General features: G+C 43.9%; 1 protein-coding gene across 22 annotated transcripts in view; it reads left to right on the plus strand.

The window, feature by feature from the left end:
• The window catches only part of macf1a (microtubule actin crosslinking factor 1a), a 114847-nt gene that overhangs the window by 19245 nt on the left and 69107 nt on the right, over positions 1-26495 (plus strand). For 8 of the 22 annotated variants that reach the window (XM_052072460.1, XM_052072461.1, XM_052072471.1 and 5 more), the window contains 7 exons: positions 14548-14609; positions 16383-16472; positions 18410-18487; positions 18571-18663; positions 24048-24214; positions 24340-24452; positions 26308-26414. In XM_052072460.1, the coding sequence (XP_051928420.1) occupies positions 14548-14609; positions 16383-16472; positions 18410-18487; positions 18571-18663; positions 24048-24214; positions 24340-24452; positions 26308-26414 (710 nt within the window). Of the gene's footprint in view, positions 1-8910; positions 9108-11796; positions 12273-14547; positions 14610-16382; positions 16473-18409; positions 18488-18570; positions 18664-19730; positions 22939-24047; positions 24215-24339; positions 24453-26307; positions 26415-26495 lie in introns of those variants that run through there. The other 14 variants (XM_052072449.1, XM_052072452.1, XM_052072453.1 and 11 more) reach the window with 7 other exon arrangements.

The following is a 26495-nucleotide window of genomic DNA, read 5'->3' on the forward strand; positions in this document are numbered from 1 at the left end:
GGGCAGGGAAAAAATGATGTCATACCTGCTCTTCAGGAGTTTGTCGAAATGTCACTCCGTTTTAGGTTAAGTATTGTGACTGTTTTGGCGCTTTGTGTTGTTTGGGTTGGGCGATATGAACTTCAATGTTTTAGAATGATTAGAATTTGTAAAAATGAAATTTTATACGGACGAGTGGACCCTGATAAATGTCATATTGGTACCAAGCCTGACTGCGGATAGCGACTGTTAGCATAATAGGATGATTGCAGAACCAATTTTTAAAAACATTTCTGGAAAACATAAAAACAGTTCAGTAGCTTTCAGATTTATATTTTTTGTTGACACAGTGACATATAACTTGTATATATTTTCTTTTCCTACATATGAGCTGGCCCCTCTGTCCCTTTGTAGCCTTGTAGTCCTTTCTTTGTCTGTTGAAAGTGAGTTGGGTATGGTGAATATGAACGCCTGAGCTCATACTCGTTACATATGCTAATCATACAACAGCTGTGTTACACCAGTTTTTTTGGGGCGGGGGTTTCAGTGGTTTTCAGTGTGCCTCCCCCACTGGACACCTGCTTCATTCTTATGCATAATGCCCCACAAACATAAGCGATGATTTTTGTATTTCTGTCCCCAAAAAGGCACAAAAAACGTCGACAAAACATGACATCTTAGCATCATGTTATGTTTGATGTAGCCCAGGCCTCTACAATATTAAGCTAATGCTAACATCATAGCGCGCTCTCTCTCTCTCTCTCTCTGTCTCTCTCTCTCTCTCTCTCTCTAATATATATATATATATATTTAAAATGTCTTATCTGGTTATCAACAGCAGCCATGATCAGTTTGTTGTCCCATGACAGAGGATGCACGTGAGTGCTCATGTTTGTGCGCTGTTTGTTTTCCAGGTTCATATGCCGAAGACCATGTTAGCATAACCTGTAAGCATAGCGTAACATGTTTGAAGTTTGCTACATGTCATGCTCGGTTAAGACGGAACACAAAATGGCACTTTGAAATAAACCACGGTCTTATTTTTGGCAGTCACTTGAGACGCTACTGTTTTCGATGCAATATTGACATTTGGCTAATAATTTATACGAGACTTACTGAAAACTGGACAGGATCACCTATTTGCCTGTTAACTCAATTTTAAATGCATGTATGTGTCTTGCATATACATACAGACACATTATCAACCTATTTAGAAGTAACTCGGTTTATTACAATGCCAACACAATGTGGTTTGTCCAGCGGCTCAAGGCAATCATATGAGGGTTTTTTGGACCTTTGCGGTCAAGCTAACATTAGCGGTATTGTTGCGGCCATGTCATGAGTTTGTTTTCTAGCGAACCGCCGTCACGCGGGTTCAAAGCCAGGTCCAATTGGATTAAGAGGGATATCGGGCTTCAATATTTGGATTCTGAAAAAGAAGAAAGGGGGGTGGGGGTGGGGGAACAACAGCCCTGCATTATGTACTACATCTTGTTTGTTCATGGTCTGATGCGATTACGCTAACCGCGTTTGACTGTGCTTGCGCGGTGGTGATGACTGGAGCAAGGCAGAACGTGACTGTTCGCATTGCTTAGCGTCTCTCGACTTTAAAAGCTAGTTGATCAGGTTATGTAAATGCTCTTCCAGGGCCAATATCGCCAGCTCGCTCCGTTTTTATACTTAGTTTCAAATTGGCGTGTCTGGTCAGGGTTCGGCTTGCTAGCCAGAATCGGGGTCTCAAATAAGAGTTTCAGGACTGTATTTTATTAACCCCGATAAGAAATCTTATGTAAACTGCTCCGCAGCCCGTCGAGGAAGTCACTTGATGCCAGTCTGTGTTTTCCAAATCTGCCCTTTACTAACGTCCACCCATTCATCCATTTTATTATCCGCTCATCCTCACAAGGGTCGCGTGCGTTCTGGAGCCTACCCCAGCCGTACACCCTGAACTGGTGGCCATCCAATCGCAGGGAACGTTTAAGAAGAACAACCATTCGCGCTCACACTCACACAGAGGGAGAATTTCAAGTTTCGGGAATTTGGGAGGAAACTGGAGTAGCCAGAGAAAATCCATGCAACTTGCGCTTGATGATTCTTTTGACCATCACATGCTTTTCAAGTGGATCCCACTAATTTTAGCAGCAATAAAATGTTTTATTGGGGTAGTGGTGGTCGTCATAGCAACGCCACGTGAAATGCCCACCAGAGTCTAGATTCCATCGCTCCAATTTTCTGCTGAGCATCTGACTCTGCCTGAGGTAGAATTCGTAATTCTGCCCCGATTTTTTTGTTAGTTTTTTTGCATTTCGTGCATTTACATCATAATGGTTGGGAGACGGTTTCAAGCCAGCGTTAGCGTTTCAAATTGTATATTCTTTGTGGTTGATTTATCAGTGCACCTCTAGTTTCAAGCAAACTTTTGTGTGTGTTTGTGTGTGTGTGTAAACATTGACGCTTGACAACTTGCTAGCATATTTCCACTAGCCTTGTAGCAGACATGTGTGCCCGCCATGATAAACATGTTTGTGCTTTTCTGCTTATCAGCGGTGCGACACTTGTAGGCGTTACCAACACATTCTGTCACATTAGCAGCAATTACAGACCCTATGGCGCCCCCCCCCCCCCCCACCCCATAGCCCGGCGCAGACTTTCATGTATGAATCCGGCACCGTGAGAACATTCTCAACTGTATTTATATTCATTCATTCATTCATTCATCTTCCTAACCGCTTGATCCTCACTAGGGTCGCGGGGGGTGCTGGAGCCTATCCCAGCCGTCTCCGGGCAGTAGGCGGGGGACACCCTGAATCGGTTGCCAGCCAATCGCAGGGCACACAGAGAGGAACAACCATCCACGCTCACACTCACACCTAGGGACAATTTAGAGTGTTCAATCAGCCTGCCATGCATATTTTTGGAATGTGGGAGGAAACCGGAGCACCCGGAGAAAACCCACGCAGGCCCGGGGAGAACATGCAAACTCCACACAGGGAGGCCGGAGCTGGAATCGAACCCGGTACCTCTGCACTGTGAAGCCGACGTGCTAACCACTGGACTACCGGGCCGCCCACTGTATTTATAGAGCGCTTTAAAACAACCACTGCTGTACACCAAGTGCTGTACGTGGAGCAAAATCATTCAAACAACAACAAACTGCAAAACAAAAAATTAACAACAAAGACAGTAGACAGCACAAAAACGGTAAAACTAAAAATCAAGTCTTGTGCTGAGTCAAAAGCCAAAGAATCAAAGAATGTGTGTTTGTGCCCGAGCAGGGTCTGTGTGTTGTGTGAGCGAGCTCATTAAAATGGGATTACAGTCAAACATTTAACACAATTATGTCCTCCATTGATCACGCTCGCGTGCCAATCTCTTTTCCTCATTATTCAGTCTTCAATTCACAGCAGCCCGTTTAATCTTTATTTTTTTTTTCAAAATAAAAGACTTGATTAAACTCTGCACAGCGCCAAACGTAACTCATGTCAATACGGTTTCAAATATACCCCAGACCATTTAGGCAGTCATTGGATGCTACTCTACATTTTATACACACACAACCTACAAACGTAATGCACACACATTTACAAGAAAAGTGTTAAAAATGCTCAAGCACTCAATTTAAAAATGATCTGCTTTCGCTTTCCATTTTCCAGCAGCGCGTTCAGATGGTGAACTACAATGAGGCCACACACAAACTCCCTGCGACACACATTGAGAGGAAGCTTGTCAAGCATGCGCAACCTCCTGCAAACATAAACAAACACCGTTGAACCTGGCACACCAAACCAACGCGTTGAGTCAGCGAGGCATCCTGATGGTTGTATTTATTTAACAAGACACTTTCACTAGCAAATGCACACTAAAGCAATGAAGAGAGTTGCCCTAGCGGTGTCAACATTCATCAGAGGGAGCTGGTGATCTCACGTGACTTGACGTCATGGCCTTCTTTGACAGCGCCGTAATTAACTGTTGTGTCCGGGGGCGGGGGTCAAGTGGCGCAATAAAAGACCAGAGAACGAGACGGGACCTTAATGGATGCGCGTCCATGGCAACGACAACAGCTGTGGTTAAAATGAAGGGCTCAGTTGCCGCGGTGTTGTGTTCAGTTCTTGCGCATTTGTGTACACTTTTCACATTCTTTGCCCGTCTACACCCTTTCATCGTGCCCCTCCTTCAGCCCCTTCATTTCGCCTTTTCCCATCGCTGACCTTCTCCGCCTGTTGTTTCTCTTCCTCTTCATCTTCGTCGCTCTCACGGCCCGCCCTGAAAACATTTCTCGCTGTGACACTGACACAAACGTGGCTTAAAGCAAGTGTTCTCAGCTCTCAACCTGTCTGTGTGACCTGTACGCAATCATTGTTGTTCCCTCTCCTATATACCGCAGCCCGTCAAGGCGTTCGTTTGACACCCCTCCATGTTTTACTTATTTAAACAGGATTCACATTTACTGTACAAGAAACTTGTTCCAAATTGTCCCGCATCAAACTTTTCTCTTGTGGACTGTTTCAAATACCGCACCCCATTTAGGCAGCCGCTTAATACAAATTGCATAGTCTTGCATAGATACATTGTAAAAAAAAAGAGATACTGTGAAGGAAAATCAACTTTTTTTTCCACTCCTTGTTTTGACTATACCGTTGTCAGGCATTCCAATCTCTGCTGATTGCTCTGACGAGTGAAATTTTGAAGGCACAGACACCCGAAACAAATTATATATCACTATAAATTGCTCTCTAATCAAACATGGGTACGTCAAACCACTCTCCTTCCGGAATGAAGCTTCTCTTTTCTCACGAGGTCATAAATCGCCGCTTTCCATGGTGGCCTCCCTCCTTTCCCACCAACCGTCTCCATTCATTGATTCTCCATGTGGTCCTACTTTGCTCCCCCCGCACCCCCTCCCCTTTTCTCTTTGATGTTTGACTGATGAAACGAGAGCCGTGTCAATATCAACAATCTGACAGCTACGATCTTGTGTAGTAAAATTCAAGATGGCACATACACACCCGATTGCACGTCAATCAACGGGATGCGATCGGTTCAAACATGTGCTCTGTATTGAGCTGTCACTTCACTTGATTATAAGTGAAGGTGACCCTGAGGGGGAAGCAGCTGAACAAGGGTGTCACTATAAACTGCTTCTGTCTTGATTTGTGCTGTGCTGTGCAGGCTAAGACAAAGGAATCGGGTAATTAGAATTTGTTCACTGGAATCAAGTGCTCCAGCCTGCCGTAAAATGTTGTCGCTCTACTACTCCATTTTTCGAGTTTACTTCAGACTGACAGATGCATCTATGCATTAAGCCTGAACAAGATGGCCTAAAATAAAATATCTTGAAGCAACGGATGTTAGAACATAAATTGGCCAACGATACACATTGTTGACAGAAAATATAACTGTCAGGCACATATTCTTTGTCCTCTGCGAAGAGAGACTATTATTCCAGTTTTTGGAGGAGCTACATTTGCAGTGTCTCCATCTGTGTGTAATCTACAGCCCCGAGGTGGCCAATGTGCACACTCCGGAAGGAGCAGCACAATGGCCATTGAATTATGCTAGTGTTGGAGAAGTTGCTAATTCTCCACCTCTGACTGCTTTTGAACAGGAGCTCTTCTCTGATCGCAGCCTTGTTGTCAGTGTATTCTTCTGAGCAATGAACTTGACTCTAATCGCCAAGCCCCAATGTTAGCATTTAGTTTTAGCTCCAAAGTCAGCGGGACTTGTCTGGAAGCTGTCTGGACGCTCCCTTATTTAGTGTGTGTGTGTGTGTGTGTGTGTGTGTGTGTGTGTGTGTGTGTGTTTCATGTTTGTGTGTTGAGGCTTGTTAATCTGCACTTGTCAGTTTATACAGTGGTCATGCAACTTTGTAATCTCTTAATGGCCTCTCGGGGTGTCTTGTCTGTCTGACTGCGCTCACTTCCTGTGTGCAGCTATCCGCTCAGATCAGCCTGTCAAAACAGACCATCAGCGAATTGTCACTCACTCCTTCACTAATAGTTTATTTTCCAGCGCTATCTATTCAAGTGTCTTTGTAACAACGTGCGTGCGTGTGAGATCAGCTGAGCCGACACTCCGAGCTTGAATGCTCATGCCCGTTTGACCCACTCGTGCCAAACTCATCGTCTGGGTGGTCACTTATCTGTCAATGTATGTTTTGGCATCATCAAATATTAACAGAGGAGGACAGCTTTTTTTTCGAAATGGATTAGATTGCCCCCTATGTGCTGGAAGTGGTACTGCATGGGGAGCTGTGGCAGGCTCCATAGTTGTCCAAATTGTTCTCCAGTTTTGGGCGCATGATGTTTCCGAGTGGTAAGTTTGAACACAAACAGTGCGGCAACACGTTGAGAGACAATATAACACTCACAGACTCTTTATCCTCTGCAAAAAGCGACAAATATGACCCCACTTTACTGAGTCAGATTGTTGTCATTGTATAGACAAAATGTTACTTTGCTGTTTCATTTTCGTGGATTAAATTGAAGATTGGAGGATACGTTAGCCTTATTGTCTCATCTTGCTCATCTCTTTTCCTGCCATGCTCATCCTCCTGTCATACAGCTGTCTTTTTAATATTATTTATTTTTCCTGCTGTCTCTGTTATTGTGTCGGTGTGACCTTGTTGCGCTGCGGCTGCGAAAGGACGCTGACTAGGACAATGTGGACGGGGGTTGGAGGGTGATAAAAGGCACGCCGTCAGGATATGAGGCACTTTAATGTACAGTAGTTGTGTTGTTTTTACGCGGTGGAGAATGTGTCACAAAAGGCGCCATTGTCTGTGCAGAGTGAGAAGCGGTGACATGTTTTCGTGCCGGACGAATGAAGGGAGCCATTCACTTCACGAGCCAATACGAAGCTTTTTAGCATACTCTATTTCTGTGCATTCATGTCATTTTTACTCCTTTTTCTTTTAAATCCAAGCAAAAAATGTACGGTACTCATCTTCAACTGTAATGTAGTGGACATTAAATAAGGTTAAGAATGTCATAAGCTCCCACTATAAAAAATATATATTTGCGCTAACTTTGAGAGGTATTTATGGGCTAATATGTTTCTTATTGTGGAGTGCAGTTTTTAACCAACACTGCTGTAGACAAGAGCTAAGCTAGCAAAGTTGCTGCTTCCCAGTCTGGCTTTGGTTTCATTAGTCTCTCCTGCCACACTGTGGTGAGCGGTGGTGCAACATTTTACCAGAGTTCTCGTCCTGCTTCTCACTATTTTTGTGCGCTCGTCTTCTGACTCGAGTATTCATGGAGTCCTCTTAAAAATAATTGTTTGCCAAAGATGGTGTGTTGTCTATGTATTTCCATAATAACAATGGCAATGGTGTGAGCGCAGATCTCCACCAAGGCTTGCCGCTTACTTACTTCACCATCTTGAGCGCAATTCCGGAAAAAGAAATTCAGTTTCATACTTTTCGTGACTAAGATGATTGTTCAAACCGCAGTGGCCATCTGAACCTGTCCACCCTCCTGTCCTCTGGGAGGCGCTATCAAAGATGTGGTGGGGGCTTATTCTAAAATGCAGTCAACTTTAAATTAGTTGAATAATTGTAATGATTTTTGGCTAATTTTTCGATGGGGTTTCTGGCCCTTTACAATGCACTACACAATGTATTTTAATTCATTTTTTAGATAAGGTAGGATCTATTGATAGGCTGAGGGGAAGTTTGGGTGTTATAGCAATTACATAAAATATGATGGAATGAATTTTACGAATAAATCTCTTTAATTAAAAACATAAAACGTTTTACCACCAAACTAATATATTGTTGGTTCCCGTCCCGAAAGTTCACGCGCGCTTCTTTCCAAGGTGCGAGTAACAGGAGACGTCCAATCCGTCTCTCTGCCTGGCCGACTCAGTCTTTGGCATTCATACAGGCCCCCTCTCCACTGTACACTCAATCGCCTCCCTCGACGATCGGCGTCATAATCAGCTGATGTCCAAACGTACAAATAAGATCAAAATATCACAGCCATGATGCGTCATGCTGCTCGTGGCAACACCGCCAAACACAAACACAGTTCAGGCAGTACTCCTTAACCCTCCTGTTACTGTATATTTGTAGGTCATTGTCACTCACTGTAGGTTTAATCTTATTTTTAAATATAAAAAAAGGAAAGGGAAAAAGCTCAGCAAAAAAACTTCACCCCCAATTTTTCCTCATTAAAAAAAGAAAATCCAAGATTGTGATTTGCATGGAGACAGTTATTCTCCAGTAAGCCGCGGTTATTTGTGGAGGATAAAGAATATATGCCTGTGAGTATTGTTAGATTGTTGCCATGTGTTGCTACACCACCACCCTGTGTATCACAGATTTAATTCAGAACCATTCAACACCAAACTTAGCTCCTCAGTTTCCAATGTACCGCAACCCGTTTAGGCAATCCATTGAAACCAATTTTTGTTTTGCATAAATACACTTACGAGAAACTTGATTCAGAACTATTGAATGCCACACCTAACTTTCATTATACTGTGTACCCTCGAGGCAGTTACTTGACACAAATCTGTGTTACAACTGTACACCTTTCTACTGTATCGACAATGATGTATTAGAAATGGTACTGTACCAAACTTAACTGTTAATTCAAGTTTCCAATATCCTGTAGCCCATTTAGGCTCTCACATGACATCAATCTTTGTTTTACATATATAAACATTCTGTAGTTAAATATTTACAAGACTCTGTGGCAATCTTAACTCCTGTTAAGTAAAGTTTTCAATGTACCACAGCCCATTTAGGCAGTCACAAGAGGCAGTTTTTGGCTTCCCGCTTTAGAATTTCATTCGCCCAAACACTCTGATTGGAGGAACTGGAATTCGCTGTCGAGAGTGAGTGAGCTTTAAAGGGAGGGAGAGAGGGAGGGCAACTCCACGGGGAAAAGCACTGTGCACTTGTTAAGCTGGCTAGTTCTGTGTTTGTGACCATGTGAGATGTGTTCATCTTCCTTTGGATCCTAATTGGGAGTCTATTTTGGGTGGGGGTATGAACTTCCTGTATGACCCAGGCGTTCTGGCGCCCATCCTGATGGCGGCGGTGCACTTCCTCACCGCTGCCGGCGTTTGGTTCTACCACCGCCGCCGTCGTCGTCACCGTGTCCTCGCACCACTCGTGTTTGAAAGAGGTAATAACTGCCTGCACAGGAAGGAAGTAGATCTTGTCATATTAGACATGACGCCATCACACTTTCTGTGGAGGCTTCACCCACTTTTTATATCAGTCTAGCTTTGTGAGCATCCTTTTGGTATTAATTAGCCTTTCTGTGCATTTACCCTCCTATTAGCTTTTGGTTCTTTCGGGAATGGTCAGCTATTGCCTTGTGAGGTGTTAACATGTATCATTAGCGCTCCAGGCTTGCTAATATGCAAACATGGCACTGTTCTATTTTAAAGGCGCACACACGTTTCTCTTGTTACAGTGAAAGAACACACGTATGAGTATTTGATCGTGCTTTGAGTCCATATTTGGATCCAAAAGTGAGGCCATGCTTTATCAGAAGCTTTGTTAGACTGTTGGCTGCTTGCACCGTGAGCTCTTGATACAAGTGGACTTGCAGTAAGCCACTCTACTGAGATCTCATATAAACAAAACAAAATATCAGGTCCAATAGAGCTTTCCATGACTTTGATGCAGTTGCCTCTGCTCGAGCCTTTGTGCTTTGTCTCATCCTTGAATGTTTTGTTTTTGTGATTTGTAGACTTTATTGAGAATGTAAATGGGAATGGTAATTTGTTATGCTCCGTGATTGGCTGATGACCAGTCCAGATTCTACTCTTGCTCAACGTCAGCAAGGATAGAATCCAGCACACCCATGACTCCGATACACTGATCAAAACTTTTGTCACATCTCCCCTAGCTAAGGAGTTCCAGTCAAAAATAATATGCCATTGCAAAAAATAATAAGGCTATGTTTTAATTAATTTGACACATTTTTTGTCTGCTTTGGTTCTGGTGTCCCTCAGGGCTGCATCCTTGGGCCCTAATGGACTTCTCTTTATGTCAAATTCTTCTAATTTGCTGCTTTCTCTTGCTTGTGTAATACCAAATTCCACATTTAAACTTTGATTTTGTTAGTTTATATTTTCCACCATTTCCCACAGTGGTCCAGAACTTGCAGCTGGGGTCACATTGCAGGCTTAGTGTCTTAAGCCTATTTAGGATTTGTTGGTTTGCTCGAGACACGCGACTTGTTTTGATCTGCTGTGATGTGGTTGCCTCGAATTGTGCCAGCTCAGGGCCTTGGCATGAGAGGTGAAACACGCTGAGCTCTCTGGGCTGATAGAGAGCTGGTTTAATATCTTGCACATTATTATCGTGCACGTGTACTTAATGCTGAGAGTCCACTAGTGAAAAGGGGAGGGTCAGAAAGTCACTCATCAAGAATTTGAAGGACACATTTTTTCCCTGCCCAGAATTTAGCCATTCAGGCCCTTCTATGTCAACATTATCTCTGAGCGATCACGTGTGTGCCACTTACCAGAAGTGATCAATCATGTGTGTATTCAACAAAATGTAGTGTTTCAAGTGATTGTTGTGTTTCACCATGTGTCCAGACTGCAAATGAATGGCCCATGCCCAAAGCCACCTCTGACTGATGTAACTGGACTCTAGCATCTTCAAAATGGCTTTTGTTCTTTGGCCAACCTACCTGTCAGACCATTGACTGAGGAAACGTACAGTGTGATGAGTGCCATAGTTTCTTACCAGAGGGTCAGACAGAATAGGAAGGTTGTTAGTTTTGTTATTCACCGGATGAGTGGTCAGCGACTCCAGAGCTACAACTATTAATACACACGCTGTTAAAAGTAACTTTAAAACAAGTAGATCCCTCAAACTAAATGGAAAACTACAAAGGCCCCGAGGCGCAGCCCTGAGAGACACTAACATCACAACAGAAAACATAATAGTCAAATTATCCCAAAGTGAGCTAAATTTACATTTTAAAGACCAACTTTTTTATTTCCGGTGTAGTCTCCTATGAGTTTATTAGTCAATTACAATGTACTCTTGTGTTGATTTGTACAACAGGAAGTGCCCAGATTAATATAACTCTAAGAAACTCATGTTTCTCCCATCTGGCCACACGAGGGCAGTGTGCTTCGTCCTGTGGGCACTATGTGGACGGCTTGATGTTCAGATCCACATGGGGTTCAACGACTGACAATTAAATAGAGTGAAACTTGAATGTGAAACTGAAAATGACATAATGCCAGGAAGAGCGGAAGAGGAAGGGCGAGTAAGGGAGATTAAAGCGAGAAAGGCGCTAATCTGAGTTGCTCCGACATGCTTCATGTCAGACGTCAGACTGGAAGAGGCTAAATAAAAAAACAGGAGTCGCTCAAAGGAAACGGGATCCTGTGAGACTTGCGTGTGCACGCGAGAGCTATCACTTTCTATTGTGGCTTTGCATCCAAGGTCCTTGAATGTTGTGTAAAATTACATTTAACAGAACGTAAAGAATTAAACATTTTGTGCATCATGATTAATTCATTGTGGTGTGCATTCCTCGGCCACTTGGAGGATACTGATGCTATTGGTTAGCTCGCTATGGTGTTAATCATTGTTTGTTAGCATTAAGCTTAGTGGACTTTCCTAAAGCAAAGTTTTAAAATGAATTAATGTATGTATGTTTGTAATTCTATGTATTTATTTTAAGAACTTCACTCGGCAGTCACTGCTTGTGCCAACTCGCTGCTGCCGCCTCTCTCTACTCTACTTGGCTCTCTTTGGTTCAAACATGACACAGCAAGATTTTCTCGAGCTGGGAGAGGCACCGGGATGCGAGGAGGCAAGGCGGAGCCTCTGGGGTAAAGGGATTCAAGCTTCTAAAATTAGGAGCAATTACAGACTTGACTGACTCGTGGGCTGTCCATAAAGGCTGAGAGCTACTTGACGAGGAAAATGAGACTTAAAAGCTGACAGCCGGTGTGAAAATTGGACTTGGTTAGTGTCGTAGAGTGAGGCGCAATGATGAAGCGCCCTGCAGAGCCTCGGCCAGCTGATCTCTGGTGAGGAAAGGAAGGCGGGGACAGTGAAGTCAGTGAGCTGCGAGGAGGGGCCAGAGAAGAGGAGGCACTTTGACACAACACGTGTGGAGAACGCAACGGAAGCACAGTGCCGATGGGCCCGGGCGACATGGCGGGCGAGGACGGCTGAGGGGGATTTACCGGGTGCCGGCCAGGGGGCGGATTAGGACATCTTGTGGACACGCTTTTAGAGACTATGTGGCCTGACTACAGGAATGAATCTCACCTCAACGCGCACCTGTACTCGCGCATGTGCTGTGCAGGTCAGTCTGCGGTTGGCAGGATGTCTATCAGTGTGTGTCGAAGTGATTGACAGCATGTGTGTGTAGGTGTGTGTGCGTTCGTACGTTTATGAGCGAGGGTGCGTATTCAAGAAAGGTAGCATGTGAGTGCATGAGGGTGAGAATTTGTGTGCTTTCATGAGCACCTGTGTGTTTCTTTTTGTAAAAGCGTGAATGAGAGAGAGATTACTGTATGTCTGCATTTGTTTGTGAGAGTGCATGCACTTGTGTCGCATGAGTGAGTGACTGTATGATGATCTATGTGTGAGAATTAATGCTCGTGTGAGAAATTCTGTTTTGTGTGTATTTGAGTCTGTCTGCGACACTGTCCATGTTTGTTGGCGAGTGCTTGTGTATGCATGTGTGAGAGTATGAGAGAGAGTTTGTGTGTGTGAGAGACTGAATGTGGGTGTCAACAATACTACTCTATTGTATCCTGAATGAGTGCCACTATGTGCCAGTTACCTCCACACGATGATGTAGTATATACACACACAGTTATCCATTTCATGATATTTATCCACTTTACGATCACATAGTGTATGTGCATATCTGAGTGTGTATGCAAGCGTGAGATGAAAGCTGTGTAAAAGTGTCTGAAAGCATATTTGCTCTCAGCTGAGCCACCCGGGCAGCAGGTTTGGGAAGCAAGACGTGTTGTTGCAGTGTCGTGAAACTATGTCGCAAGTGCCTGTTGAAATACACTCACTTTGCCTTCCTGCTTCTATTGTAAATCTATTCCGTGTGCGTTTGTACATGCATACTTTAATTAACTCTGGTACAGTCGAGATATTGAACATACAGTACTTAGTCCTCACTCTAACATCCTGGTCAGAAAGCATTTCTACTTTAGCAGTTGAATGTATTAAGAGGCATGTGTGCGCGTGCCCGTGCAGGAAATGATAACGTCCGTCTCCACGTGGCTTGGCACTCTGTCTCTGTGGCAACAGCTAAACACCTTTTAGGCCAACTGAGTCTTGTTGTTTCCATGCTGTTGCACTCCTCAAAAGCCAAACATTGAAACATTGTCCAATATTTTTTAAGTAGGAGACTCAGTTTGGAAGTCAATGTACCATTGTACATGTTAAACTGCTTTCTGTTTTTCCTGAGTGTCGAAAGGCCTCACTTTTTCCAAAACGTCAGATTTTGGTGACTTAATTGGACCAAAGTAGACTCAAATATTTTTCAAAACAAGGTGTTATACACACACAAGAAAGAAAGGCGAGCACACGAGTCTCTCCCAAGTGGCATGATGTCACATGGAGATGGAGGAGACAAATATTGTTTCCAGCAGTGTGTGCGTGCGTGTGCGCGTGTGAGTGGTTGTTTGTGGTGGGAGAAAGGAGGCAGAAGATAAGACATTGGTGGCCCAGCATCAGCCCCTATTCCCAGAACAAATGCATCACCTCTCTGGAACACGATGGGTGTCCTGGAACACAATTGACAAGTGAGACAAAACAACGCAGACCTCCGCCAAGGCCCTAATTTGGATCAGTGGGAAACTGTACACTTTCACGGTTGTTCTACATCCTCACACTGATCTGCAAATTAGCTGGACTAATGGACACATTTACAGATTGAACAATAGCGGTCCCAGGATTGACCCCTGGGCAACCCCACAGGTTTTAGCTATTTACTCTGAGACAGTTAGAGCAAAGGCAAAATTGTACCCCCCTTCACAGTTTGTGTGTGTGTGTGCGTGTGTGTGTGTAATATTACACAAACACACAAAGTGTATGGCTCTGAAAGTACATGTACGAGGCATTAATCACGTTTTTCAAAGCTCATATAAAGAAACAGATAACCCCAAAGAGAGTTAGACAGGAAATGAAAGTATTCATACAGAGAGATGAAATGTATATCGTACACCTATGTCTTTTAGGGGCTTTACTACTTTGTTTCATCCATCCCCTCACAAACCAATTAATTCAGAAAATTTCCCCATGGCTGAGGTCAGAAGCTTAAAAGCTGACTAATTTATAAGTGGTCACTAATGGACAGCGCACTTCATGTTGTGCATGCGTCTAATCTATAACTTTGCAACACACACACACACACACGATATTGTGCTATTCAGTCGTGGGAACCAAAGCAATTATTGTCCATTAGCCACAATGCTAGCTCTTTCCAAATCCTGCAAATTTACTGGAAAAGTGTGCGTGTGTCGACCGAGGGGAAATCCATCACGATGAAAATGAAAGTGAATATTTTTGGATGCTGTCATTAACTCTCCTTTCTCTCTCTCGATTCCCCGCAGACGAGCGTGACAGAGTTCAGAAGAAGACTTTCACAAAGTGGGTCAACAAGCATCTCATCAAGGTAAAGTCATGCAATTTCATAGAGCACCATTTTTCTTATTAAAAAAAAAGGTCAAAAAGCAAACCCCACCGTATTGGTGATTCAAAACGTTTTCAATGATACCAACAGCTGGTTGTAGCAGCACATCATGGCATGCTGTGCCGTTGGTGCCACAGCTGTGAATTGCACTGGGGATTTTGTACTCTGCGTGTGCACACACACACACACACACACACACACACACACGGGGGTTAGTGAGGAATGGAAAGCAGGGCGTCAGTGTTACACGACTGAGGAACAAGGTGTCTGTCTGACCCCGTAACTGTAAACTGTGAGGCAACTGCGCTGACAGCGGCTGCTGGCACATGTGACTCTGTACCAGCAGTGTGCAAAATCTAGGTCACAAACCACTGAAGAGCATTTTTGGAGTATAGAAGTGCTGGGATGCTATACATTTAAAATATCTACACGCTGTATAGTCAGGCTCTATGCACTAAAAAGAGGAAGAAAATGTAAATAAAGGATAGGATAAGTGTCCTAGTAAAGTTACAAGGCAGGAAAATTAAAACGTGTATGCAGGATGGGACTTATGATTACAGATACACTAAAAGTAATAAAAATATATATTTCAAAGGAATAAATAGATAAATTCTGAATCTGCATCCTCTGCATCTGCATCCTCCACATCATGTGCAAACATGCCCCCTTGTGGCATAGCGGAGCAGCTGATTGGACGTTTTTACCTTTTGACTTTAACCCCCCCCCCCCCCCCCCCAAAAAAAAAAGTACTTCTACTATAGATAATTCAAAAGCATTGCAAAGAAAAAAAATATGCCAATGTCAAAAGTCTGCAGAAACTCATTCAAAGACTCCACAAGTTGACGCCAACAAGCGCTATGATGTCCTGCTGAGTGACATCATCCTCTCGGTTTGCTCAATGCGTTGTAAACACACACACTTTGAATTGACTGTTTCGGCTGTACAGGTGTGTGTGTAGTGTACACACTCAAAGCTATTCTTCTGGTATGCGCACACACATCAATCCAGTAGATGGTGTTGAGAAAATAGTTTTAAACCTACCTGAATGATTTGACGGCAGAGTGACGAATCCGAGCTCATAAAAGTGACAACAGACACAGAAATAACATTTGCACAAAGCCATAAAGAGATCGTCGTATCCGTTTGAATGTCAAGTGACACGTCTTAAAAATCATCCGCTTTTGTTAGCTGCAATGATGCCTGGGATTGCCGACATTATACTGTCAGTCCTGGCTATAAAATTCCTTTCACCTTATTATCAACAACAAAGTGGAGTTTAGGGCTGAAACAAGTCTAACTTCATACAACCACTCACACCCTAATAAATACCTGATTTATTTCTCTGCTTGGAGTACCCCTTATTTATGTGTTCGCTGCCAAGGAGGAGTCAAGCAAACCACATCAACAAGTGTTTATGCTGTACATGACCGTAACGTGCCGCCAACTTCAAAAGAAACCTTACTTTACCAAATAATATATATCCATCAACGCCTCGACGCTTTTATTTTGAAGTTTCCCTGGCAGCACGTCGCGGCATAATGACCGACTTGACTCGGACTGACTTGAATGGTCTCATCTCCCAGACTCTGGTTTCGGTTTCTGGGCCTTCACGGGACTTTGCTAATTGAACAGACTGTTGAGAATGAAATGAACTGAATTCCAAGGAAGAAATATTCAAACCTAGGTTATAAATGACGACGAGGAATAGCAGCGCAATATTCTTCGCCCTTGCCTTACGTCCTCTCATTCCTGCAGGTGAGGAAGCACATCACTGACCTCTATGAGGATCTGAGAGATGGGCACAACCTCATCTCCTTGCTGGAGGTTCTCTCTGGCGTCACCCTGGTAGGCATCACACACTTCACTTTCTCATACTCTCTCATTCCTTGTACTCTTGCTGTCAGACACGACTGTAGTCTCAGTGTCACTCTCCTACTTTCGCATGGTGTCACACTCCATATGGTCTCTCTGAACCATTTCACTCACACTACCCTTTCTCATACCTTATAGCTCACTCTCATTCTCATGTTCCAACTGCTCACTCATGACCTCTCATGCTCTCTTGTTTATTCTCATAATTTGTCACTCTCCTCATCACTTTCACAATCATTCTCATGCTTTCTCATCATCTCACACCCTTTTCCTGCTTTTACTCTCCTACTCCTTCTCATGCTCTTACACTGTCACTTTTATTGGTCTCACACTATCGCTCTCTCACTGCCAAAGCCTCACTCTCGCATACTCTCTCATAACTACTCTCTTATTCTGTACTTTGAGTCCCATATTCTCTCACTCTTGTCTCTGCCACCCACTCTTGACACTCTTCTACTCTCACACTGCCTGAAGCTCTCAGGCACATTTGCCTCTTGCTTCACTGTGATCTCTGAGTGAGATCATGCCGAGTAAATCGGGTTACGTCTCAAAGATGCTGAGCGGTCAGGTGACTCTTTGCTTCCCATCATACCTTGTTGCTGTTAAGATGTTGACATCAGTCGCATCCAGTGCTGATGTCAAACCACCATCTGCTTCCGAATCAATTGTTCCATCCTCTCCCCTCCTTTTCTTTTCATCCCCCGTACCCCTCTCCTTTTACCCCCTTGCTGTTACCGTAGCAACCCAGAAGCACCCCATTCCTGAAAAGGGCGTTTCCCTTGCGTGCGCCTCCTCTCATCCTGCTTGCGGTGGAGGATGGTGATGATGATGATAATGAGGAGGAAGGAGCTCAGGGAGTACGTCCCCGATTGCCTCTGGTTGCCGCCCTCTAGGCGGCGCTGTGGGGCTGCATGAGTGTGGATAACAGCCAACGGCATATCACGAAGCGCCACTTGAATGACGCAAGGAATCACAATTAGGAAAAAAGCTGAATTTAAGCCCTCATTCGGAAAGCCTCATTGGTTATTTTTGATCACTTGAACATAGACTGGTGCCTTGAGATAAGTCACCCGACTTTTATTCATTTTTAGTTAGCAAGCTAAACAAAAAGCAAAGAGAATTTAGCATTGTGCGTATAAAAGAACCACATTGCTGAATAAAGTCAGCTTAGCTTCATGCCATGAAATAATGCAAAAGATAAGAAAACTTTTATTAGTCTGGCAATGGAGAAATTCCCAATTCACAGAAGCAAAGTTATGAAAGGAAGAAGTAGAACAACAAAATATAGGAGTAAATTTCCCCATTGTGGGACAAATAAAGGATATCTTATCTTAGCTGCCGGAAAGGCAGCCACTCAAGACGTGTAATGTAAAAATACTCGTATACATTTTTTATCCTCTGCAAAGAGAGACCAATATTATTGCGGTAGACTGAGCTGATAACTTTTTTTCCCTTCATGTCAATATCGAAAGTGGTGATATTTGATCACTGATTATATTTAATAGATGTCATTATTTATTGATCGTTTTTTTGAAGTATTGGATTAATGACTTTCATTTTAAGAAACCTTTTGATTGATTTTAAGACGAATTGAAATGGTTCTGATTTTGATATAAACTATTGTTGCCCACTGGCTTCAGGATAAAAAAAAGAAGCTAGTAATGGAAAGTACTCATCTGATGCATGTAATCTTGTGTTAATTTACCTTTTGTCACCTTCTAATCAAGAACATATTTTGACCTTGTGCGGTTGTTGCAGTCCGCATGTCTTTTTAACTCTTTCCACAGAGCATCGAAGCTTTCACGTGCACTCTGCTTCAGTTGCACACTAAAACAACTCAATTCTTTCCTATCTTCAGTACTTTTGTTCTTTACGTACTCTCATTTTTCACCTTCCTTTGTGTGCTCCAGCCCAGAGAGAAAGGCCGCATGAGATTTCATCGACTGCAGAATGTCCAAATAGCCCTGGACTTCCTAAAACAAAGACAAGTACTTGGCCGTCTCCTCCTCACGGTCTTCAAAGTCTTGACACACAAGATACTTTTTAATGGTGTTTTCTTACTTGCCTCCAGGTTAAACTTGTCAACATCAGAAATGATGACATCACCGACGGAAACCCCAAACTTACACTGGGTCTCATCTGGACCATCATCCTCCACTTCCAGGTCTGTGCTGACTCTTTTGGCCTTCCTGTGCTGGCTCGATTCATTAACATGTGCTTGATGATGTTAAAAGATTTAATCGCATTAATGACATACAGATCTCATCATTTCTCATAATGGTCGCTTATGATGACTTTATAATGAGATTATTTTTGAAAAATGTGCTTTTCAGAGCCTTAGAAAGCCACTAAGATGCAGCCAATAAAAGAGGCCTGCATAATATGACAAATAATAATAATGTTTATTCAGGTAAACTTAATATTTAACGAAAAAATGCATGGAATTGAAATATATTATACATAAACATAGAATGACGTACATACACGAGTATGTTTAAAAACAAGCAATTCTTAAAGGCCATATCCAAATGCATTGTGCTTTAAAAATGTCAATACAGCAGAATTGTAACTTCGTAGACCACCAGAGGGAGCCCATGCACAACTAGTGCTTGTAGTCTTTTTCCCGAAGCTCCTCAGTGTGTGTGTGCGCGCGTGTGCGTGTGTGTGTGCGTGTCCTACAGTTGGAGGGGAGGGAGACCAGAGAGGAGGCTTACATTTAGCTTGCACCACGATTGCCAGTCCGGTCATGGAAAGTATGATCAGCGCTTGGGAAGCAAGCTAATTATAAAAAACATGTGGGTCGTAGCTGGTGCTTGTAATATTCCACTTAAGAATCAGGTTAAAAAATGAGAACTCCTCCTTCACTTTGTTTCTTTGGTGTGCGGAATATTGTTCATGGGTCACTGTTCTTTAGGTGCTGCATGTTTAGTGGTTAAATGACACATTAAATTAAAACAAATTTTCTCTAATTGAAAGGAGAAAAGAACTACAACTACAAGGTCACAAGCCGGAATGATGACTCATGACTTCATTGTCACCAGTGCAGCCTTCTCATACACAATAGCGTCACATTTTGGACCTATTTGAAATACAAATGAAAGGTTACAATGTGCATCAGTCTTCTTTATTGCCAAAACAGCATCCCAATAATTGATCAGTGTGGGTGTGCGTGTCCGCAAAGCTACTAGCATAGCTAATGGCACTGAAATGAAGGCGAGAAAGCCTCAGGAATCAATCCTGTTTTTCCTCATGTGTGTTTTACTCTCCTCTTTCTCTATTGCTTTTGGTGCTTTTTGACATATTGTTGCTACTTAACGTGACCTGAGAATGTTGCGCCAGCGCTACCAATCCTCTTAGTGCCAGTCACTGATTCAACGAGTCACGTGTTGAATGAGCAAAAGTGTGTTATTGTTATTCAAAGCCTTAATCTGGCCCTTGAAAGAAGACAAAATGGAGTACAGTGAATCGATGCTTCCAGACCCACCGCATCTCTGCGATATATAGAGAACCATATACGTACTGTACCTTCTCCTTGATATCATCAAATATGCCAGAGTTAGCATACAAGAGGTTGCGCAGATGCTCATTTTTGGTTCATTGTAGCATTCGGCTCCAGCATGCGGGTTTGGTCCGCGAACAGTTAAATGAACGAGCGAGGACAAGTGAGAGAGCAGCAACAAGGAAGTGGAAAAGAGGAGGAGGATGAGAGCCGTGTGAGCGAGCAAGGGAGAGAGGGAGGGTTGGTTTGTATGTGAGAAAGTGACAGAGAGGAGAAGAGAGCGCGAGAAAGCAAGCTGCAGCAGCAGCCAGGAGATAAAAAAGAAAGAAGGGAGAAAAAAAAGCTTTTCCTCTGCTGGCGAGCTAGCGAGGGGATAACGCAAGCAAGCAGGCGGTGGGAACCAGGCGAGGTGGTGGATGAGTGGTGTGGGGGGGGGACACGTCCAGGCGAGATTCTGGCACTGGAGCTACAGGAGGCCGAAAAACAGCATTGAATGCAGGGGGAGGAGGTGACGGCACAAAACATCAGGCAGTGACACCATCACGTCGCTTGGAACTAGCTTGTCTTGAGGAGGTGACGCCCTGTGAATGGGGTGAACTTCCAGACTTCCCTACGACGGATGCGGAAAATCTACTTTTAAGTCTTGTTCACAGAATCTGGATTATCTCAGCGACATGACTTCAGTCCCGATGCCTCCTCATAATTAGATGCAGCGAGGGGCTGTTACCACAAATAAAATCTCCCCTCCGGGCCGTAAGGACAGATCAAGACTCGTCGTCCTCCCCAAACTCTGGATTTACTGTGCCGTCGCATTGCGCCACCTGATGGAGGCTTTCCTGGCACATTGAAAAATTTTTATGGCCGGAAATAATTCTTGCTGCTTGACCGCATGATACTTCTTGACATGGATGGCATCGGTCTTCAGAGTGGTGCCTGGGGTTGTTTCTCCGCAGCTTCTGTCAAGCATAGATGATTCCATAGGAACATGCCCGGCAGGAATTAGTTGCTGCGATGTTTTGACGCCTGTAAAACCGGCAGCTCACGTGACTGCTTGAAGCTGATGCCCACCTCTCCAGCAATCTGTGAAAAGATAGGCCAAGCCGGGCTCCATTCTGCGTCGACATTGGCTGGCTGCGCTCTGTGTGTCTCCCTCACAACCAATCCAGATGCGGTGCACTCGGAAATCAGAGCTTTCATTCACGACGCGAGACATCGGCTGCATCGCCTTTTAATACCTCTTTCGCTAAGCCTACCGGATTGGAATTCTCCCCAGGGACGACCTACGCTTCTGCAGTAAAGGGGCGGGAGGGGCAGGGGGGGGGTACATCATGAATTCAAGGACTTGCAACATGTAATCCAAGTGTCATGAGCGAGGAAGAACACTTTGAAATATTGCGGGTCTCCGTAATGCTTTGACGCCCCGGATGATGCTGCACTTTTCTGATGCCATATGGGCCACATGCCGTTTATCACCTCGCTTGCCGAGGCGCCCTTTTGATAAAACACTCGCTGAAATCCCCTGCAAATTTTCCTTTACCTCCGCATGTTTCTGGTGTCCGTGTCCTTGAACCCTCACAGAAGTCTTCCGGGAAGTAAAATCAAGGAGAAAATTGAGCAGTTCCCTTGTGTATACTCGGACTCTGACTTCAGCTTGAGAGCACAGGTACTCTGACTCGATGACCATTTAAGAGAGAGTTAAAAATGTAGCAGGGTGGGGGTGAAGCTGCAACTGAATCATTTATTGGCTGAAAAGGTTCTTTCCCAGAGAGAAGGCATCCATGTTCTTTGTCAGGTCCTCTTAAATGGGATCCCCATTTTCTCGCTTTGTTGTGCATCATACCAACCCTCCTCCCTTCTCCCAAGAGTCTATAATTTCATGGGATTTTGCCGCGGCACAGTTTGAAAAGTATTTTCTCCGCCGCGACTGACGACGAGAAGATGGGGAACTCGCTGGGTTGTGTCAGGCCTCCGCGAGACTCGGAAGTTGTCGCAGGTCCTCCGCTGTCAACCAAGAAGCGGTTACGTTTCGGGCGACGACGCAAAGGACGGAAAAACGGGAATGATGATGAGCCTCAAGTTGTCGAGACGAAGCCTCCTTTTGAAAGGACTTGGGACTCGAGCAGTGGGCCAAGCTCTCATCGAATGTTGCCCGCGTTGAATACCCCCAAACTCAGTCCGGCCTGGAGAGGAATTTTCTGCCTCCCCGGGGAGGAAGCCGCTGCTAGGTCTGTCGTTGACGTCTCCAGCATCCCCAGTCAAACCACCACCACGAGCCCGATCTATACCGCACCACCTCCGGGCAGTACCACCACCCCAGGAGGCGGTAGGATCTGCCACGTTCGTGAGAAAGTCCACGGGGTCGTGGAAAAACCTTGCACGCTTGAAGAAGACCAATCAAATAAATGTGAGCGGACAGGGAGTGAACGGATCAAACGACGGGCAGCGGGGGCATTAGAGGTGAAGTCTTCTTTTGGAGAGCACAATGGTGTGGTCCACATCAAAGAGGTGGATGGTAAGCTCTGCGTGGTGAGGACAGTGTACCCCAGTGACTATGGCTCTCCGGTGTGGAAGGGTGAGTGTGACCGTCAAGTGGAAGTGCGCAAAGAGCCCCCTGCTCCTTTTCCGGTGACCGGAAATATTCTCAAAGTCCAACTATCGGAGGGCGAAGGAGACACGGAAGAGGACGCCTTCAACCAAACCTGGATGCCCGACAATCTCGTCAGTGAAGGACTTGGCTTGGAAACGCAAGAGAGATGCTCTCTCTTGGAATCGGGCTATGCCAGTGACCTCCCACTCACCTCGCCAGAAACGGCCGTCACCACTCCCAGCCAGGTGGACTGGCAGAAGCTAACCAATTGCTCTTCGGAGAGATTGGACGCGATGGCGGAAAGTTCGCAGACATTGCAGCAGCAACAGGCTGCTGATCGACACCTGCCGCAGGTCAGCTCAGGTCTTTTTAACCACTCTGAAGTTCATTCATTCATTCATTCATTCATCTTCCGAGCCGCTTGATTCTCACCAGGGTCGCGGGGGGTGCTGGAGTCTATCCCAGCTGTCTTCGGGCAGTAGGCGGGGGACACCCTGAATCGGTTGCCAGCCAATCGCAGCCACTCTGAAGTTACTGAGAATTTTTTTTTGGGGGGGGGGTGGAGAACTTTCCGGAGGAGTGTAAATCCTACAAGAAACTGAATGTTGATGGATTTAATTTGTTTCTTCTTACTGAGGTTGCAAGGGCTTGCACTAGTTCGCCTTAAACATAAGCTGGGGGGGAGGTACAGTAAAAAGGGCGATGGAATGAATGCGACACCACCTTAAATCCCAACCACTGGTGCGCTGATAGATTGATTTTTATTCTACACTTGTACTTTAACAGGTACACTGGCATGCCAATCGCATGGTCACCTCAAATGTGTAAGGTTAGTGCACATAAGGCGCGTTAGCCCAAGTATTACCGGTAGCTTACTTGCCTGTCGGGTGAAGAACTACGATACTCCAAATGAAGCTGCGTATATTAAAATATATTTGCATATGTTTCTCACACAGACTTCAGAGCGGGTGACTGTTCTTGTACTATTCAAGGGCTTCTAATCGTGCACTGTTGTGTGTATTATCAGGCAGAGTGGCCCTGTTTCCTGCCTCTTTCCCAAGAGTCTAATCAAGGCAGCGCAGAGCATCTTGCCTTTTCCACCTTCTCACTTACTTGCTCATTATTTATGTCTGTAACCTTTTTGTATTGTGCTGTTTGTATTGAAATAATCTCCATTACGGTGTGCACCATTGGTAGGAACTGCGGCAATCAGGTGATGCAGCAATGTGCTGCATAGCTGCCAGGTAGCTGCTAGGTGCACTTTGCTGAGTCACTGCTGTGTCTGTACATTTTCTTTTTTTTTCACGGTTCTCTTGATGAGATGCGGTTTTAAAATGAGCAGTTGAAGCAAACCACGATTTATCCGTGCTTAAAATATTGATTAATGAGCATGAGAATGACGGTTTTTAATGTAATTGCATATTCTTCTTCTCAAGTGCCAATCTTCATACTCCCAACGCAGATTTCCGAGATTTACGTGTGCGGTGAGTCGGGTGACCTCACCGCTAAAGAGAAGCTGCTACTATGGAGCCAGCAGGCTACCGAAGGCTACCCAGGCCTGCGCTGTGTCAACTTCACCTCGTCGTGGAGCGACGGACGCATGTTCAACGCCCTGCTGCACAGATACAGGTTGCTGTCACTTTTCGAAGTGTCCCACCCACAATGCCCCATAGCTCCTTTTTTTAAAAATATTTTTTTGCCAGTTTAGATAATTTTTATCACAGCTGTGTGTGTTTTTCCCCCACCTTCACCAGACCCGACTTGATCAACATGGAGGCGGTGTCACAGCAGAGCAACCTTGACAATTTAGAGCACGCCTTTGAGATTGCCGAGTCGCTAGGGGTGACGAGGCTACTGGACGCTGAGGGTGAGGATATATTTTCAGTTGTCACTGGACTGGTGGGTTGCTAAAACAGCCACAGAGCCTTCTAGAAGCTTATAGGAAAGAACGTAACAACTAACATTTAGTACATTTTCTTAACCGGGGTGATTTCTTTAGTTAAGAAAAGTAGTTCCTCAGTTGCACAGTGAATCATGTTTTGGCTTTCAATAAAACTGTACATTTTAACTCTCAAGCAACCAAAGAAATATTTAATTTGTTTTTTATGCAATACCAAAAAGGATTTATTTGATCATTATTATTATTTTATGACTTGCCTCCTATGACTTTTACTGTGCAATGAGAGACTACTCTCCCTATTGGGAGAAATAAGTCCCCCCCCCTTTTTTTTTTGGATGTCATTTGAAAAAAATATTTTTGACTTAATATGTTAATTTTGCAGTCATTTTCTCGTGAAATTTTTAACCCTCCTGTTGTCCTCATTTCCTGTACACACCCTGTGTCCTCTGGGTCAAAATGACCCATCTTCACTAACCCCCCCCCCCCCCAAATAAGCAGCTAAATTTAATTTTAAACACCAAATTTCATATTACTTGACGAAACAATTTGTCCTTCACCACATTATGTGTGATATAGTTCTCCCTCTTGGATTTCTATAGCTTAAGAAAAGGAAAAAAATGTGCGAAAATGAGTTATGGATGCATTTGTATTCATTCCAATGACCAAACCTTCTTTCTTGTTTTTCCTCCAGTAAACTATTTGGGACAATATAATACAAGACAAAAATATGAAAAATAAGATGACCCATTCACATGTAGCGCAGTATGCAAGTGCACAGCCTTTTCAGATATATTTCTTTCACCTATAGCACACAGTATGTGTTTTATAGGCCTTCTTTTGAGGGCAGAACTGGCATTTCTTCTTCTTACATGTTATTTTGCCATTCTTTGAAAGGGGGAAGTCTCTCTTTCAGATTCAGGTGTTTCTTCTTGTTCTGAAGATCATTCATCATATTCTGGGTTATATTCCTCCCCATCTTCTTTTGATACATCCTCCACTTCCTCTTCTGAATCAGCTGTCTTGCTGGACAGCAGAAAAAATCAGCTCTAGAGCCTCTTCAATGTCATAATGCACACTCATGGCGGCAGCACAGAGAGAATTCGGAGTCCTGTCATCTGTAACACCTTTATAGCCCCTTGAAATCCACAAAAAGCATTCTGCCATCTATGAGAACGCCATCTTGTCTTGTTTATGTCTGCTACTGTCTTGTTCACGTGTTCTACTAATTGATCTGAGACACAACTAAAACACTGAAACATTCTATGGTGTGTAAATAACTTTGTGACCTTGATTTCAACCCTATTCGCGTCATGGGTCATTTTGACACGAAGACCACCTTTGTACTTTTTTTTTGGTACAGCTTCCATGGAAATGTGAATAAAAACATTTCAATTTTTCTGCAGTTGGGGCCAATCTAGGAAAAGTCATAACATTTCAAGTTAAAAATCAAATTATCATTTAGGGGGTTTTGGGGGCGTTATTAACACAGTGATGGGTCATTTTGACCCGAGGACAAAAGGAGGGTTAATATGCAAATTTCCCTAGTGTGGGACAAATAAAGCTTATCTTATGATTTACTCATTTAGTGTTTTAAATGATTATATACTAACTCACCTATCACAGGTCAAAATCTCCCCCCCCGCCCCTAATATTTTTTCTTTTGGTTGATGTATATATTTTTAATTAAATTTTTTTTAGGGATGAAATAGAAAATTGAAGGTTTTAGCCGAAATGGGATTGTTGTCTATTTACATGACGCTTTTATAAATCCTCTAGTATTTATTTTTTTTATTCAAGTTGTCACTCTTCTGTCTCCCGCCAGACGTGGATGTTCCCGTTCCAGATGAAAAATCAGTCATCACGTATGTGTCCTCCATCTATGATGCCTTCCCCAAAATCCCAGAGGGAGGAGAGGGCATCGGCGCACATGTATGTCCTTATCAACGTCATTCGTTTGCATTTTTTAATTTTTTTTTTTAAGCTGAATACCACCAACGGTGTATGAAAACA

The sequence above is a fragment of the Hippocampus zosterae genome, chromosome 7 (assembly GCF_025434085.1).
Source record: "Hippocampus zosterae strain Florida chromosome 7, ASM2543408v3, whole genome shotgun sequence".
Classification (NCBI taxonomy): Eukaryota; Metazoa; Chordata; class Actinopteri; order Syngnathiformes; family Syngnathidae; genus Hippocampus; species Hippocampus zosterae.